At 46.4% G+C, this 18,384-nt stretch overlaps 1 protein-coding gene across 3 annotated transcripts in view; it reads right to left on the bottom strand.

Moving 5' to 3' along the window:
* Positions 1-12,258: 12,258 nt before the first annotated feature.
* LOC6538227 (leucine-rich repeats and immunoglobulin-like domains protein 1) overlaps positions 12,259-18,384 on the bottom strand; it is a 127,334-nt gene continuing 121,208 nt past the window's right edge. The window contains exons 12-13 of one of the 3 annotated variants that reach the window (XM_015193219.2): positions 15,256-15,300; positions 12,259-14,506 (exon numbers count right to left, since the gene is read on the bottom strand). In XM_015193219.2, coding sequence (XP_015048705.1) covers positions 14,388-14,506; positions 15,256-15,300 — 164 coding nt within the window. In that variant the 3' untranslated portion in view covers positions 12,259-14,387. Of the gene's footprint in view, positions 14,507-15,032; positions 15,065-15,255; positions 15,301-18,384 lie in introns of those variants that run through there. The other 2 variants (XM_039375142.1, XM_015193220.2) reach the window with 2 other exon arrangements.

Genomic DNA, 18,384 nt, shown 5'->3' with positions numbered 1-18,384 from the left:
TTTTTTTTTTTGTTTTTTTTTTTGTTTTGTGCCCGATGGTCTACTCTTGTTGGCTCTTCCATTCAGCACGTTCCTCTGTTTGACTTTCATAAACTTTTAACGACTTTTGCCTTTGCCGCCGCCAAGGCTTACATGTGGCAGCAGCCAGCGGAGTCGGAGTCGAGCTGAGAAAAATTGTTGGGAAACTTTCCACTTATACCTATTTGTTTGCAAGTAATTTTGCCGCTCCTCCCGCTCCTCCCATCATCGCCACCATGGCCATCATTCTCATCATTGGCCAGCAGCCCAGCACGCTTCATTTGCCGCCTTGCAGCCGCTCGATTGATCGACTTGAGGTGAGTTGCATCCTGTGCATCCATTGCATCCTGTGTATTCCCGGTGCTAAATGCCTGGCTAATCTGCAGCTGTTACTCGGATCGAATCCGTATGCAACTCAAGCACGCCGGCAATCGCAGCCGGGCATTCAAATTAAATCCGACACAGATTCCGACCAGACGACATAAGAGGATGCTGGAGGAAAAGCCTCTGTGGTTGCACATACACACTTCATGCATTTATTTGCTTTCCCCATCTTGCAACAGTCTCCTCAATCTCCACACATGGGTTTATTTTGGTCTTGTTTTCTGTGGCAGTGATATCCACACTCTCAAAGTACACTGCAAAATGCAAAATATCTAAGCCTGTGCATGAGTAGAGCGCAAAATTATATTCCGCTTAGCTGTGTTTTCACATCAAAGCATCAATGGGTAATGTGTTTTCAGAGGCTTCAACACATATGAATCTTATCTTTTGTTTTGCTGGGTTTAACCATATTTACATCAGTTATGTTTTACAATTAGCTGCAATACCTTGACCCACTTGCTATGTTTCCAGGGAAACGCCAGGATTCGGGCTACACTTTGGAACTAGAAACTAATGTTGTTTATCCAAAGCGCATGCTGCCCTCCATCTGCGGTGGTGCAGTGGATCTGGAGCTCACCCAGTGACCTCAATCCGTTCGAGCCTCGAATGTGTGACAACATGGAGCGCAGTGGTGGTGCCTGCAATTAGTCAGTGCCGGCGGCACATTGCCTATCCAATCCAATGGCAATCCTATGGAATCCCGCTCCATTACCATTCCGCTTGGATGACCGTTGGCCAGTGGCCACAAATTAAATCATATAAATGCACAATTATTTAATGTCAGGGCGGAAGAATCGGGAGCGCAACAATAAATTAACATTTGTTGTCGACCCGGCCGGAGCTGCGGCCAAGTAACAGTTTCATTGAAAATACGCGTAAAATAAATGTAAATTAAAATGCATAATTTATGTGTTTTTTGCAATTATTTACAAACCGACACATTAAAATGGGCAGCGAGATAATGCAAATGGTGTGTGGGCTCTGGTGCGGTGGCCTTCCCACTGGGGAAGGTCATTCGCTGGGTGGTGATTACAGAGGGGGGTGGTGATTACAGAGGGCGGTGGGGGGCGGGGCAGCAGTCAATTGCTCATTTGGTTTTGGCAGCACGCAGCTGCTGGCCGCAACAATGAACTCCCCGCGGACCAATGAATGCGTAATGGCCACGCACAAGTGTGCGTGTGTGTGTGAGAGTGTGTGTGTGCGGGTTTTTGGCCCGCTCGCTAATTGTGCGTGTGTGTGCGTGAGTGTGCGTGTGTGTGTGCTTTGGGCCAGAAGCGCCTTATCGAGCGTCCGCCGAGCGAGTGTCAGGTCTCAACTGAAAGTAGCTTATCGTATATGCCCCAGCTGACCCCTTTGGCGCTTCGCCGCTGATAATTATATAAATTAAATGGCAGCCCGACCCTTCTGGAATTACAAACATGGCCAAATGGCCACCCAGCAGCCACCCTGTAACCTGGCAGGTAAGTCGTGGTAACTCAATCGAAATGTCAAAGTCGCATGGGCTGGCTGCACAAAGCAAGTGGCAAGTGCATAAATAAATTCCGCTTTAAGCGCCAGGTGAAATAACAGCAATAAGGCAATCTGTGACAAACACTCGCGGTGGTTTTTAGCAATTGAGCGATATGGTGGTGCAACATTGCAAGGCGGTGGTGCAATGCCACATCCATACCCACACCCACACCCACATCCATTCCCATTCCCAATCGCAGTACCAAGTAACTGTAACTCGAGCTTAGCAGCTCATGAATATCGTGCTCATGCAAACGGGTAACGAGCTGTCAGAGATTAAGTTGCAAGCGTTATTTTTTATTATATTTAGCGGACGGAGAGGGGGGGGGGAGTGGCAACTGGGCGCGCAGATAAGGGGCAAAACACAGCGAGGGCAATAGGAAAAGGAAAAACGCAAGAAAAAGCAACATTTTGCATATGGTTAAGGGGTCGCCTGTTGGTCAGGGGATTCGCGACGAGGTTGAGGGCATTTAGGGGGGTGTTGCCAACCAGCCAAGGCAAAAATCGTTTTGACCAGCTCACTGGCACAAACAAACAAGGCGGCGTGCAAAAAAAAGAGGACCCTCTCTTTTGGAACAGGCGGAAGGCAGATGAGAAAGCGCAGCAAGCCGAAACGAACGCTTTTTGCCGCAGCACCGATCGGCGGGGGTATTGGGATGCAGCTGGGCGTACTTGAGGCGGGTCAGCGCTATCCACACACCGCCCACTGCCACCACCCACTCAACCCTGAGGACACAGTTGCAAGCGAATTTATGCGCTTTGTTAAACAGCAACAGCAGCAGCAGCAGCAGCGGCGGCAAAAGAAAAAATATGGCAAAACGAGAAACAAGCAATTCCCGCGTTGCCTTCGATGGCCAAAGGGGGCGTGGCGGCAGTGGGGAGGAGATAGAGAGGTATAGGTCTGCATAAATAACACTGTGCGAACCCCGCTCCACCCACCACCCATTTGCTATATACTATACAAATGAAAATCGTGTTTGCTTTGGGTGTAAAGTGGCATGTGTAGTGGTGGACGGACGATGCCCCAGAAAGCAGGCAACATTTTTGCTTCGCTGCTGCTCCTTGTGATTTACAACAAAACAAATATGCTGGCAGGAGCAGAAGCTGGAGCGGGAGGAGGAGCAGGAGCAGCTGCAGGAGCAGCAGCAGGAGCTGGAGCAGGAGCTGGAGCAGGAGCTAGAGGTGGGGTCACGGATTACCCTCACCTTGGCACTCGGCCCTCTCTCTCTTTTGGTGACTGACTGACTGATTTACAAGGCTGCAAGTTGAGATTGCATGGCGCTGGGTAAATAAAATAAACGCCCGAGGGCGTAGATGGTAGATGGTAGATGGTGGCCAAAAGGGGGTCAGTGGATTCGCATTTCGCATTTCGCATTTCGCATTTCGTGTCTTGGGCTGCCTCGAAATGCAATTCCCGTTTTCGCATTTCGCGAAATAATTAAAAGTTAAGGAAAACGACTCGCCGGCGGGCCATCAGATGCAGGTTGCCAGTTGCCAGAGCGAAGTAAGGGACGACAACACGGCATCAACTGCTGGTTAATCAGGAGCAGCAGCAGCAGCAGCAGCAGCATCTTGGGTCAACTAAGTTGCTGCGGGGCGGGCAGTTGCATTTTAAAGTTCAGCTCAGCTGCGGGTGTCAAGGCTGCAGCTGAAAAAGAAATGCCCCAAAGCCCGGAAGTTGCATGCTCTCGATAACTTTGGTCGTTCCGCCCTTTGTTTGCCCACATGCAGCGGCATGGGGCACCTACATGGGGCACCTCTACATGGCCACCGACATGGGTGGAGATCGGTGAATTTATCAACGGAAATCATAAATAAAAGCCAGCCGCATATTTCATGTGGCTCCGCAAAATAAAAAACACAAAAAAGAGGCGAAAAAAAAGACATGGCACACAGCTCGCACATGCGACATATTCTTTTATCTCTTTTAATTTACAATCACGCTCATTGCGAGTTTTAATTGTTGCATAAACGAAGCAGACGGTGGCAGGACAACAGGATAAGGACAGGACACGGCCAGGACACGGCTTGCGCTGCCACTTTATGGCGGCCGTTTTCGTAACCAGACTTCGTCTGCCTGCCGCTTTCTTTGATTATCAACTGCAATCAGCTTGGTGGCGGCACAAAAAGGATGTCGGCAGTGGCAGAAGTGGCAGGAGTGGCAGAAGTGGCAGGATGCGGAGGTGCCACTGCGGATGCGTCGGCACAGAACCGAATAATGTGTGAGAAATGTGCCGGCATTGCTTTTAAAATTAATTTCACCTTGTCTTTTATATCACGCTGCACTGCCTTTAATATTTGCCTTTCACTTGGGAGTTTTTCAATATTATACTTTCATAAAGTCCCTATTAATATGCACTAAATGTGGCGTTAAAATCCCTACATAAAAGTTACTTTCACTCAGGCAATTAAACAACACAAGTGCAAGTTTCAAACCATTTAAGGCTATGTTGTCGGAAATTAAATTTTGCTAAAATACGCTTTTAATCCAGCTGCTTGCAAACAATGGCCGCTAACTTTCGAAACATTTTACACACATTTGCAGCAATTTCACAAATGTTATTCACAGTTGCAGCACAAAAAAAAAACCAAACACAATAATAACGACTTATTCTAGTAGCAAACGGAATCGGCTGGGATATGCTGGGCCACAAAATTGAGTTTTTCCTTTCGAAAATAATGTTATATGTGATATGTTTGTGCTGTGTGGCCATTGGCCATTCGGAAAAGTAAAGAAGATTATTGGCTCAGCAGCGCAGAGCGCTGAAATTAAGTGGAACGGGAAATGCAGCTCTGACATCAGCAGCCATTTCTCATAAACGGAAATCGGAGAGGAGGTAGAAACCGGGGGGGCCTTCGGGGGAATTCCAAGGATTCGAAAGGATCCAAAGGAAACGATACGGTTGAAAGTGGGGGGTTTGGGTTTGGGTTCAGCTTCTTCTTGGCATGAAATTTATGTTTTCCTGCCATAAGTGGCACGGCGTGGCGAAACGGAGCCAGTTCGGAAAAGGGGGCGTTGCCCGAATTTGTGGATGTGGTCAATGTGCTTGACAAATTGGTTATTGTTATGGTTTTTGCGGGTTCTGGCCCCACGACAGAAGGACACTGCTGGATTCCCGTTCACTCCATAATGCCGGGCGCTAAATATGTCTGCTCATTATTTTTTTTTCGGCTACGTGTGGGCGAAGTGGGCCTCCGGGCACTTGACAAAAAAAGGAAATGTCGCGCAAATGCGGCCTCGTTAATTGTTTTGATTAATGAACGGTCGCAGGACCTCACGTTTTTCAGTGGGTGGCAAGCGGGTGGGTTGCGCAAGTGGAAAGCCCGAGATTCGAGTGGGATTACCCTTCCTTCTTCCACTTTTGCAGTTGCATGTGCGCTGCCACATTCTCGACTCCCGACTCTCAACTCGCGACCCCTTTGGCGACCTGAATCGTTTGGGGCTCAAAGCGCAGGTCGTTGGTTTATTCGGCCCGCTGTTTATTCGATTTTGTCGTGCACTGAATTCCCTTAATTTGCACTTCTTTCCTGCCACCCAAACCCAATCCAAACCATAGCCACCCACAGTCACGCCCAGCTGCTCAGCCTGCTGCTTTATTTACTTTTCTGATTTTTCAATTAATTTAATGCAGCAGTTTGGCGCTTGTTGCATTCGCTTTGCTTGCGTGCCTCAGTTGCCTTTGCCGCGCTGCGGCATGCACGCACTCACTCACTGCGGCTGTAATTAGAAAATTGTGGCACTTTGTTAGCCGTGGTCCACATTCTATTGGAGGGCCAAGTGTGCAATTTGCGCAACTTTTAAATTAAGCCATTTGCGAGGAAATCCGGCAAGTTAAAGTAGATTGACCAACTAAGCAAGATACTGCACTAAACATCTTGCTATTTAAAGGGTGTTACAAAATTTATTTGCTCTTAGTATATAGTACTACAGCCTGTAATATCTGGCGATGCTAAACAACGTTTTTAATCTATCCCACTTGGCATTTTCTGAGATTGCCGAGACTTTTCCCGGGCATCAATCACTTGGCCGAGACAAAATCCAGGAAAATTAAAGTGAGCAACGGCAATGAGATAGAATTAAGTATTAAAACGTAAGCCCAGCACGGGAATCTCTCTGGAAGTGGAAGGCGGAGTGCGGAGAGTACCACGGACCACGGAGCATGGAGCTTGGAGCATGGAGCACGGAGAAGTTAATGCCACTTCAGCTGGCAGCTGCCTGACAACGTCCAGATACCACGATGGTGACGGCGAAGGCGACGGCGACGACGTTGCATGCATGCCATGTGCCGGACTTGCAGGTTCTCTCTGTGTGACAACAAGGGCTTGACAGCCGGGCAGTTGGACACACAGTCACCCGGAGACTCTCCGGCTGACCCGGACTCGTACTCGGAACCGGTCGAGGAGCAGCTTGGAGTAGCAGGAGCAGCAAGGAGCAGCAGGAGCAGCTGAAAGCCAGCTAAGTAAGCGCCCCTCGCTGGATGTGCACTAATTGCGGCCGCTGGCCAGCATGTTAAAATGAAATGGATTTCCATCAACAATTGGCCAGCGAAGTGGGCTCACCAGGGCAAACAATGGCCACTGCGATCTTTGCTGCAAATGGGTTAGGCATTTTAACTTATGATGGATTATGGCTTCAGCCGTGTGTGCAAAGCTGGCGCCGCAGTTGGAGTTCTTTCAGCAGCTCCTGCCAGAGTCCTGCCTGTGTCTTGCCTGGATCCTGCCTGGGTCCTGCCAGCGTTATGGCAACGCTGAAAGCCGGCCACAATGTCCCGCATAATAATGCGATTGGCGAGAAGTAGACCATGACTGGAGCACGGCCCGATGATGCAGTGGGTCGCATGCAGCTACCCACAGTCACAGAGCCACTGGTCGAGATGCTAGCTGCTACCTCCCATACTTTGCTGCCGGAAGGCGAACACATGCTGCCACAGGAGGACCTCGCTTCAATGTGTGGATGCATGGGTGGCAATGGGTGGCAGTGGGTGGTAATGGGTGGCAGTGGATGGCATTGGGTGGCTGAGTGGATGAGTGGGCGGTGGGCAACAAGTGAGCGAGTAAGTGAGTGCGCTCCTCTCGGCAAGGACAAACCAAAGTCAAATGCCTGGCCACAAAAATTGAAAAACGGTGTGGGAAATGTTGACATGGGAGACATGAGAGAAACCAAACTGAAAGAAAATTATGTAGATTACGTTATTGTACATGGGAAATCCTTGTAGAACACACAATTGCACACATACATATACATATATATACATATATATATGGATATATATGTGGCCAGTGAGCAACAGTGTGCAATAGAATCGAACAATTGGCAACTGGAGGAGGCGAATCCGTGGGTGTGCAACTTGGACTTGGTGGATTCCCGCTTGGGGAATGGAAAGGGTGACTCCCCAAGCAACTGTTCGATGTAGCAGTCCAAAACGACAACTTCGTTGACGCTTTCTCCACGGGAATTGCCCTCGGAAAGAGACATATAAAATGCGCTTATTAGGTGCAACGATGCGACTGCATGTTACCTATTAAATCATGGTTTGGGTTTCAGTGATTAATCACATTCAAGCTGTGCATCGAAGAGAATAACTATATGTAATATAAAGGCATTTTGAGATATTTTAAGCAGGATTACTGAGCAGCCATACAATGGGGAATCCATTCAATGTATAGTCCCTGCTATTGTCTTCATTTGCATGCCCTACAAAATACATGTGCACGAATACAATATACCCTCGGTAGCAGCCAGTAGCGGGTATGAAAAGAAACAGTGAACGGAGTTGTAAGCGGGGTAAACATATAAAATCGGACAGGGATTCCAGATGGACGATAGGCGAGGCGGTCCGAAAGGGCAAGCTTGTCCTGCCAGGACTCGCAGTGGCTGCCTCAATTGTGGACATGCCACAGAGCTCACAAGGATGCTTACATGTAAAATCACTGAAAAATTCCGCAGCAACAGCACTGAACGGCAACGAACAGCACAGCACAGAACTGAACTGAACTGAACAGAACAGAAAACGGATGGGAAAGCCAAACGAATGAATGAACAGGGAAAACACAATTTAGCAGAAACAAACAAACAAACAAGCAAAATTCAGCGGGCACCAAAGGCGATGCCAGTGGCAGCGGTAGCCGGTTTGCCTCAGTTTTTTTTTTTTACTTTTACTCTTACTTTTATTTTGCATTTTGTACGTTTTTTTTCATTGAGCAGACATTAAGAAAAAATAACAAAAAGTCAACAGCAAGCATTCTGTGCTGCATAATAGCAGCAACAGCATTGGCGTCAGTGGCAAGGATACTCTACGCCAACAAAAGAAACCAACAAATCCATGCAAATCGGATTTTCTGATTTGGTTGCCTGCCGGTTGTGCCCCTTCTACACCCATCTACACCCACTCACAACCATCCACGGCCACACCCACGTATTTCCCTTTTTTTTTTGGTGTCCCTGGCGTCAAACAAACTTGCTATTTGTTGTACTGCCACTGCTGCCTCGTTTTTTACAATTCTTTTTGCTGCATTTGACTTTAGTTTCAGTTGCCCCTCAGCTGCTATTTGCTTTGGCATTCAGCTCTGGCAACAATTGCAGCCAAGGCACAGCTCGTTAGCGCTTCAGCTTCTGATTCAGCTCCTCCTGGTGGTGCTGCTGCTCCTGCTGCTCCTGGAGAAGCTACTACCTCCGATACTACTACTACTATTGCTGCTGCTGATGGCCAGTCATTCTCTGGGGTCGCATTAGCTGCACATCAATACGTATGGGGTTTTGGGTGTTGTTAGGCGTATTTATAAATGATATTACGTATACGTAGCAGCGATGTCCCAATTTGGGCAGCAAACAAAGAGCTGGACCGCTGGATTCACGACAACTGCTCTCCTCCGGCAGCAACAATGTTATGAATAAGATGGGCTGGCAACAAAGAAGTCCATTCAGGCAAGGAATCGAATGACTATTCAGAGATGGCTTATTTTCCCCCTTCATTAACGAACCTTGAGCAGACGAGCATTGCTCTGAATTCAAAGGACGTTGCGATAGTGTCCTCTCCTTAATGCAAGGAATACCTATTTTGGGCATGTACTTCGTTGTCAAGCTTATTAATTACCTACGCTATCGTGGCCAACTCGGTATAGTTGTCAGTTGTCGATGTTGCCAAATTCAGTTACTGAGATTGATCTGGATTCCCTTTTGCAAACTGGCATCGGTTTCAGCAGCTGCCGATGAAAAGAGGTGATGACAGGCAGCACTCAGATAGCGGACAGCATCCTGGTTGGCTTAGACGTGAAGGCTGCTGTCACAAACTCCTGACGGCATCCTGCGCAGAGGCCGCGCCCCTGCTTCCCGCCAACCGCCCTCCGCCCCACTGCATTATGAATTAAAAACGCTGCCAAGTTGCGGCATATAAATGGCCATGTCAACGGCGCTGTGGCAGCCTATTAAGTGCTTTTCGCCTTCATTGTTTTCAGCCAACTCGCCTTTTCTTTTCCACGTTTTTTTTCTCGCTTTTTTTCGCTCTTTTTTTTTTGAGTGGCACTTGTTACACGCACAGGCCGTCTGGCTGGCAAGTGGGTGGTTGTATGGGTGGTTCTGGGTTAGCCGTCTGTTGCAAAATGGATTTAGCACTTTTTATGGCAGCCTTTTGTTTTGCTACTCGCTTTTATTGCGCTGTTTTGTTCGCGGATGCGGCGCGCCTAAAAGCATGCAAATGCCTATCGCTAAACGCATTACAGGCGTCTTAGGCCCCGCTTAGCAAACTTGGAAAGCTGGCAAACTGGCAAGCGAATTAAGCTTTTAAAAATTTAAGTTAATTTGCAAAGGTTGGCTGCGCTCAAACGCAAAACTGGAATCACCAGAATTTTACCCCAAGCAGGCACTTGAGGAACAAACGTGGCAAGCCCATCATCATCGCGGGCTTAATTACAGCCAACCCCGCTTTGTCTCGACCAAGAGACCAAGGCAGCCAATGCAGCCAAGGAGACCAAGGAGACCAAGGAGCAGGAGAAGGAACATACGTGACCCACTTCCGGTGGCACAAAGGGGATACGGATACGGATACGGAGCAGACTGTGCAAAAGCGAAAGGCAGGTGTGAAGGCTGCTTGAGTGAGAGTTGTCATGACATTTGTTTTTTTCCCGCCTCGCCTTCATTATGCAGCTGCGAGTGTAGGAGCCTCCGAATGGTGGCACACAGGCCACACAAGTTGGCCTTATTTCGCCTGCTTTTAAATCTTGGCTTATTTTTAGCATAATAAATATCGTATGCAAATATGTATGCGACGCTGTGAGTGTGTCTTTGTTGCAGCAGCAGTATGTCGTCTGTGTGCAATGCGTCTGTGATATTTCAAAGTGTGTCTGTGTTGCACGTTGCACGCTGCAGGTTGCACCTTTCCACATTCCCATTCCCAACCTGCAACTGCTGCTGCTGCTGCTGTTGCCGCTTGTCGCATTCAACTAGCCCGGTCGAGGCGAGGCTCCGGGGCAAGAACGTACGATAAATACAAGCAGCGTCGAGTGGCGTTCGTGTTGTTGCCATAATGCATTAGAAGCGGTAAAGGACTTTATGTAAACATGTCGCACACACGCAGCAGCAGCAGCAGCAGGCCTATGGATCCGCATCCGCATCTTCGTGTGTTTGGATACAGGAGGTGGATATGGGGATAGGAGGAGGCCTCGGCAACGGGACAACAAGTAGCTCATAACGTGAAAACAGCAGCCAAACGACAACAGGAAGTAGAACGGGCACGACTACGGCAACGAGAATGGCATTGAGAACAGCACCCAGAACCAGAACTAGGAACACAACCAAACAGTGCACTGGAAAATAAATTAAAACTGTTGCATTAAATGAATCTGAACCAAAATCAAAAGATACAAGTTATAGTTCAGCAGAGGTTTTTCAGGCTATCTCTTGGTTGCAAACTTTAGGATTCACATGGATATATTTTTTTTAGAACTACTGCACTCCTTTCTTTCCCCATCTTTCCTGCTAAAGTATAAGCATCCATAAGGAATTCTTTTCACACATTCGTTTCTTTCAGTGCACCGAAATGCAGGAACCGGCTAAACGACAGCCCCAGCAGGCAGGAGACTCGTGTTCGGGGCCGAAAACAATGGCCGGAAATGAGGTGCACACACGCACATGGGCGCATTCATACGTACGTGTGGAAGATTCGGTGACTTGTTTTGGGTTTTTGTCCTGGCCCGCTGCACTCTCCCCCCTTCCCCCTCTTGCCCCACCCCGCTCTTATTCACTTTCGATTTGGGGCAGGAGGAGCAGCAGCAGGGGTAAGACATTTTGGGTCGCCAGTTTTTTGCGGTAATTTCATGCCATTTGCACCTTGCAATTTCCCCCGGTTGAAATTTGTTCTCTTTATTCCCGCTTTGGGGCAAATTATATATATTTATTTTTAGGGCTATTTCGCAAATGCAGCCATACTAATACTAATGCCAGGCGGCACTTGTGCTTTGATCCCGGCCAGCCGGTTTTTCATTAGCCGGCTAAACTTTTCAATTCGCCCCACAGAAGGCACACACTTTGAACTCTCCTCGGACTTGGAATAGGTAAGCAAAGGATATAATACAAAGGATATATAGATGTATATGCTGTGATGCTATGATGTGTGCAGAACATATCACCTAAGCTGCTGATGGACACACAATGCTGCTGGGACGCATGTGTGTGATTCGGATCGCATTTAAAATACCGTTATGTCTGTCTGTCAAATTTTCCATTTAAAGTTTTTCCTGGAGCTGCCAGCAGAGCTTGTGTAACCATTGCTACTCCAATCTGGCACTCGAGTGGATGTATGTAGATGTAGATGCTGGGAGGCGGTACGAAAACTTTTCCATTTTCATTTCCATTCCATCATGTGGGACGGATGGACGGAATGGGTGCGAGCGTTGATGTGGATGGTGGGATGGCTGGATGGCTGGATGGCTGGGTCGTCATCTCTGCCGGCTCACTTAAATGTCTACACAGCCATCACGGAGCAACATACAAAAGGTGAGCCGGCTGCATTGGGCTATGACAACTGGATGGAGTAAATAAAATAAACCAAGTTTGCATTTACGCAACGAGCTCCCCGCCAGCTGCATCCTTGCATCCTTGCAACCTGGCATCCTTGCATCTCTCCATCTGAATCTGATTCAGAAACTGCGTTTGCAGCTGTAACTGCAACTGCATCTGTGTTTATTCTGCAACGTCTCCAAGGAGGCAAGTAAAGGGTGCTTGATGAGCATCATCGTTCTGCGGAGGGCAATCCACTTTGCAGCGGCACAAGTGGAAAAATACATTCTGAATAGGTAAGGGGGGGCAGCATAAATTATGAGAAAACACAGAAAAGGTTGAAGCCTCGGGTGTACATTTATATGGTAATATAGACTTTATTTATAGTTTTTGAAAAATTTTACAAAATAATCAAATATACATACACATACGGTTTCTAGTCACATATACATTCAATACCGAAAATGTTCTGGTGTGGGGTTAGCATTATAATTACTTTAAAGTAGATTTGGTATTTCTTGTTGCATTTAACAAAATCAGATAACTATAACTAAGCTGTAAATTACACATACAAGTAACGGCTCGATCGCTATATCAGGTGTATATATATACTGAGTACCGACTTCATCATCCTCCTTCTAATCATCATCATCATCATCATCATTTAGCTAACTTATCGATGGGCTCCAGTCGCCGGACCAAAGCAACTTTTGAGTGGGAATCGGTTGGGGGAATTGGGAAGTTTATAAGTGGGGAGAAGTTTGGGGATTTAACGTTTATCTGTGGCGTTTTGTTATATTAATTGTATCGCTTGTTGCACATCCATTTACATTCACATTAACACAAATTATATTTCACTGTAATTCACTTTTCGCTTTGTGTGGCCAATCGTTCGACAGCAGTATTAATTACACATATGGCTCTATGCTAAGTTTTTTTTTTTTCGTTTTGTTTGTATTCGGTTATTTAACCACCTCATTTAATGCTAGAAAAGCTGAATGCGTATCTTGTATGTGGCTGAGTTTTATAATTAATTTAAATTTTACTTTCCTATACATTTATTTATATGTAGGCGTCATCATTGTCGTTAATCTCATTACAATATTCACTTAACTTCTAGCTCATACGTGACTCATTCGACTTAGATGACTGCATCTAAGCTGTGATTTCTGCCTGGTCTTCTGTTCTTCTGTTCTTCTGTTTTCTGGTCTTTGGTTTTCGATTGCCAAAATGGATAATTCAAGGGTGCCGGAGAACCAAACGAGAAAGGTGCCATTTGCGTTCTGAAGCAACAATACGAGTATCGAGTATCGAACTGTAAGTACATGTATATCATGAGATTTCGAATGACTGCGGTGCACTATATTTACATAAAACAACCTTGGCCACACCCACTGTTCGGTGTACGAGATTAAGCCCGGCAAGTTCGGGAGTTAATTTATATATATTTTTATAATTATTACTGTTTGCGATACACTTTATTATTTAGCTATAGCACTGCTTCACCCAATCAATCATATTTATTTACACTTACGCACTAATTGTAATCCAATAGCCATGTGGAAGCTTCTATGCGCTGCCATTTTTGTGTGTAGATTAATTTACATACCAAATCAATAGGTCTGTTGACTAATTTAATTGCATTTATGCGGTCAATTAAGCTACTTAGCGGTACATACATACAAATTGCAAAAAGCTAGAAAACTCTGACTGCTGACTGCTGTAAGCCATTCAAATGCACTGCGTCTCAAATCGAATGCTGCAAATTATTTAGAGTTCTGAATTCTGAATTTGACTAAAATGCATGTGGTGTGGCGTGCAGTGGCAGTGCCATATCCGATAACTAGTTTATGCATTTATGTATTAATTAAATCAACTATCCGCATAATGCTACAAAGTACTCCACTCCACACGCCAGCTACTATGGCCAGCATCTCTTTAAACTCGAGTACGTTACGTTACTAGTTATAGTTTAAATGTGTTTCTTCGCTCGTCGAGTGACTTTTTCCTTCTTTGGTGCAGTTTATACCTAGGAGTATGCAATAAAATCTATGTACAGTGGGTTCTTTTTTTTCTTTTCTTATTTCCTTATTTTTGAGTGCTGGAATGGTCGGCAAATGTGGGTGTAGTGTGAATGTATGGGCTTTATGGGTCCTAGTTTGAACAGTTGCATGCTCTTTTACATTGATTGTTACATGTATAATGTATGGTTCCGTTTTGCGTTTCTTGATTAATTCACTAAAACTTGCTTGAGAAATTCGAATCGAACAATGAGAAATGCTTATGCCTATGTGGATCATCGCTTAGGCTATCATAAACGACTAGAGTGTTGTGCAGGACAGCGATATCCTTGGGTATCCTTCGGTATCCTTGGGTATCCAATCTCCTTTCGGCTGTCCCAGATCAATGTCAATCGATTCGCTTTACTGTGCTATTGGCGGTGAAAATTCGTAACTCAGGTCGAATTAGAATTGGAAAGCAATTAGGCCACGAGCAGGCTCAGAGCCAAAGTGGCGGAACTCAGGGCCAGAAGGCCCAGTTTCTGTCGGTTGATGGCGCTGCTGCCGTAGAAGGTGACGCTCAGATCTCTCATCTCGTTATCTGCAATAAAGATGAATTGCAATTCGCTTTTATTAATCCACTCGGAAAGGCATCGAAAAGAAATGGTACATAGAAATCCATATCGCAATATCGCACACGAATGTGTGTATTTCCATATTCATTGCTCTATATATGGTCGTAAAACAAATTGGTCGGGCATGCAAGTCAACAGATTGAAATGTACTCAATGGCTATGGATATGCGGATATATGGATATATAGATATATGGATGTATGTATATATATATATATGAAATACACCTCGCCAGGACAAACACGCACACATGCACACCTGGACACCATCTAAACGGACTTTGAATGGCATACATTAAAACTTGTTTTCGACTCGCTCGCCTACGTAGTTTTCTGTTTTTGATCGAGCATTGAAATGGCAACGGAAATGGCACGCCAAATAGTTGGTAAACTGTCCGGACAAACGCATTCAAATATATAGTATACGGTATATGGTATACGGTATTTGGTTTATTTCCGATTTTATTTTCTTATTATTAAATTGCTATATTTCAGTTATTCCGTATGGCTTAGCGCAAATACTGAGCTGTGTGTGCACAAGGTATTAAAAAATAAATATCATGCAGATAGAAACATGCAAAGAGTTATATATAGAGAGAGAGAGAGAGAGTGAGGCAGACATACAGATTAAGAAAGAGAGATAGAGAGATAGAGAATGAGAGTTGGAAAGAGAAAGAGTTGGATGGAAGACAGAGATAGAGCTAGAGCGAGACTAACCTGACAGACCGTGATTCAAAAAGGTTGACAGATCGACAGGTCCATCTGCAATAAGTACGTGTAGCAGTCGTTGAAAGTTAGGATAGTTGAAAGTAGGGGATAGTGCGATAGGAATGATTGCAGGGGCCTACGGTGCTGGCTGTTTTTGCAATGTTTGCACTGAGTGCCCCTCCCAAAAACACACATCCTGCCCATATTTAAATCAAATAAATCATTAACGCTTAAAATGCAATCTGCAATCAGGCGGATTTACTTTTGCGCCAACGACTGCGATTGCGACTGCGACTGCGGATGCAGATGGCCAATCAAGTGAGCTGCTACAGCAGGCAAGTAGGTGGTGTCCAAGTGGGTGGGTGTCCAGCGCAGGATGGCGAGGATGGTCAGTCCAGGCATTCCACGGATGCTTGGATACTCAGATACCCGGATACTCGGAAACGCGGCAGCCAGATCATTTCGTTAAGGCCGCCAATTAAAATGGCAACGTGCTGCATGTGTCAATAATGACAAATGAGCATTTGGCCACTGAAGTCGGGCTTCAAAGGGCGTATCTGACTCGGTAAACACCCGTAAATGAGGCGACCTACGGACCAGGATCAGCTGCACATAAATACATACATATAAGTATATACATATATAGTTGTATCATCCGTTCGCACATCGATTTTAATGAAATGTCCTGGCTGCCAGGGACATCGACTTCTTTATCTGCCGCTGTCGATAGCCGCACTGTCACAAGTTGCGGGCGAATAAATCTTATAAATATTTGATGGCCTGCCAGCCAGTCGGCAGCGACATATCTAAAGCACACACACATCTCTTGAATGCAACCCCCCCTCATCCCCCCCATCCCCCTCAGGCAACAAGAAAGGATGCCGCCCCAAAAACACCCCCAGTGATTGCTGACACTTTTAATAGACAGCCAACATAGGACTCGCCTTCGGTTGGAAGCTGCTTTCTGGCGGGGAATGGGGCAGCGTGGCGGTGGCAAGTGCCGGACGTGGTATCAATGTAGGTTGCATGTTGCACACGTGTTTGGCCAGCAACCGGGACAGCTTATCTATCAAGGCATCTAGGTTGCCAACGCCTCGCAACATGACAACTTTCATTTTCGAACTCCTTCGCACAATTGGCCATGCAGTTAAAACGAAGCTGTCTTGAGCATGTCGTACAAGGATCATGAAAATATGAACATCATACTTTGCAAAAGCCATTTTAATATAGCCATGCAATATGAACTGAATGTAGTTTATATACAAATCTCCTTAGATTGGTACCAAATTGCCATGCAAGTTGAGAGTTTCTTTTGTCTGTGCATCAAATGTTGCCAAATCGCTTTCGTACTCGTATGTCTCTATTCATTTGGCCATTTAGTCGTTGGCCATTGGCTGTTGACTGTTGGCGGTAAAGCGACTAAGAAAAATGGCCGACGGGCAATGCACACGGCATTGCTATACTCCCTCGGCATTACCATATAAATTCCCCAACTGTCAACATAAAATAAAAGCAAATTGTCAATTGCGGTGCCAGCTAACGCCGGCAATTTTGTAATGAAAACAGACGCGGCCACGTACCCGTGATGGCGAAAAGGATGCGGCATCGCAGGATGGCAGTATGCTCGTTTGGAGGATGCTGCAGCAACAGCAGCAGCAGCAGCTGGACTCGTGGCCATGTGGCCGACTGGCTAATGCCCCCCAACCAATGCCCCCTGACCATTTCCCAATTGCCATCGCAGTGCCCTGCTGTCGTGACGACTTTTATTGCTTGCGGTTGGCGGCACAAAACCGTAACGTCACTTGTGATTTCTCGTTTGCGCAGCTAAATAAGCGCGCAGCCATCGATGTCGCCGCAGTGGCGAGTGGGTCCGCTCCGGGTACGGTTTTCGGCACCTGTCCGGTTTCGTACCCCGCCACATCCCCGCCACATCCCCCACATCCTTCACATCCTGGCCATGCGGCACATCGCCCACATCCTACACGCGCTTTTCACGTTATAGCATTGCGGTGCGGCAACAAATACAAATGACCGAATGCAATCGACATGGACGGACGCGGATTTGCTGGTCTCCCCTTACACAGCGATAAATCAGGTGCTAGATGTCAAATGGAAATAGGTTTGGAGTCTAGTTGAGTAGGAAAGAATTTCATTACACATAACCTAGTTGAGTTCCTTTGACTTGTGTTGGCATTGAAATAAGTTTCATAACCGCTTCTATGTGCGTTCGAATTTGATTATATTCATCAATGCATATTTCTCTCTGTGTAAGGACGTTGTTGTGATGTCCTGGCACTTTTTTGTTGCCGCTGCCCGTAAGTACAGCAGGCAAATCCGATTTTTCGCACAGGTGACACGATGGTCGTGGTGGCATAGCCCAAGCCTGGGGCTGTGCTGCTAGTTTATTAGAGATTCGCAAAACGCAGCAGCGGCTGCCTCACCGCGGATTTTCAAGTTTGGCAGCCAGATTTCAACAATGCTCCACCAGCGAACCAGTGAACCAGTGGACCAGTGGCTCGTTTGTCGCCGGCTGACCACACGGATTTGGCTCTCCATTATATCTGGTTTGTTTTATTCCAGGGCTTAGAGTGGTCCCGTGGCCCTTAAAGTCCAGATTAAAGCTCAACTCCAGCGAAATACTTATGCTGCCATAGCAGTATAATGCAGTTTCACATTCCTTTGTATGCAAGCACTCAGCGTTTGTGGCCGGGAACTTTAGCAACAGTGTCTCTGTGTCTCAGTGTCTCAGTTGTTTGTACCCCCGAATGTCCTCCTGTTTGTCTGCGGCTCCTCCAAGAACTGGAGCTGCATGGTGTTGGGCTGGCATTGTGGGACCTGCACTTTACATAAACATAACATTCACGTGGAGAATTCGCATTACACATCGTGCAAGTTGCAACTGCAACTGAGAGCAGCGCGGTGCTATTTTTACTATTTTTGCCTGTGTGTGCTTGTTATGCTGCCACTACAAAACTTCGGCCGGCTCTTGCCTCATTTTCTCCACAGCTTTTCTCGCATTTTTTTTGTCCCTTCCCCGATTCTCTTCTCTATATGTGTGTGCCTTGGCAAACTTTCCAACTTACATGGAAGGCAAACAAAAAAAATCAACAAAAAAAAAAAGAAGGAAAAACAGGAAAA

The sequence above is a fragment of the Drosophila yakuba genome, chromosome 3R (assembly GCF_016746365.2).
Source record: "Drosophila yakuba strain Tai18E2 chromosome 3R, Prin_Dyak_Tai18E2_2.1, whole genome shotgun sequence".
Classification (NCBI taxonomy): domain Eukaryota; kingdom Metazoa; phylum Arthropoda; class Insecta; order Diptera; family Drosophilidae; genus Drosophila; species Drosophila yakuba.
Note: the sequence above shows the minus strand (reverse complement) of the source record. Positions and strands in the feature narration are given on the sequence as shown.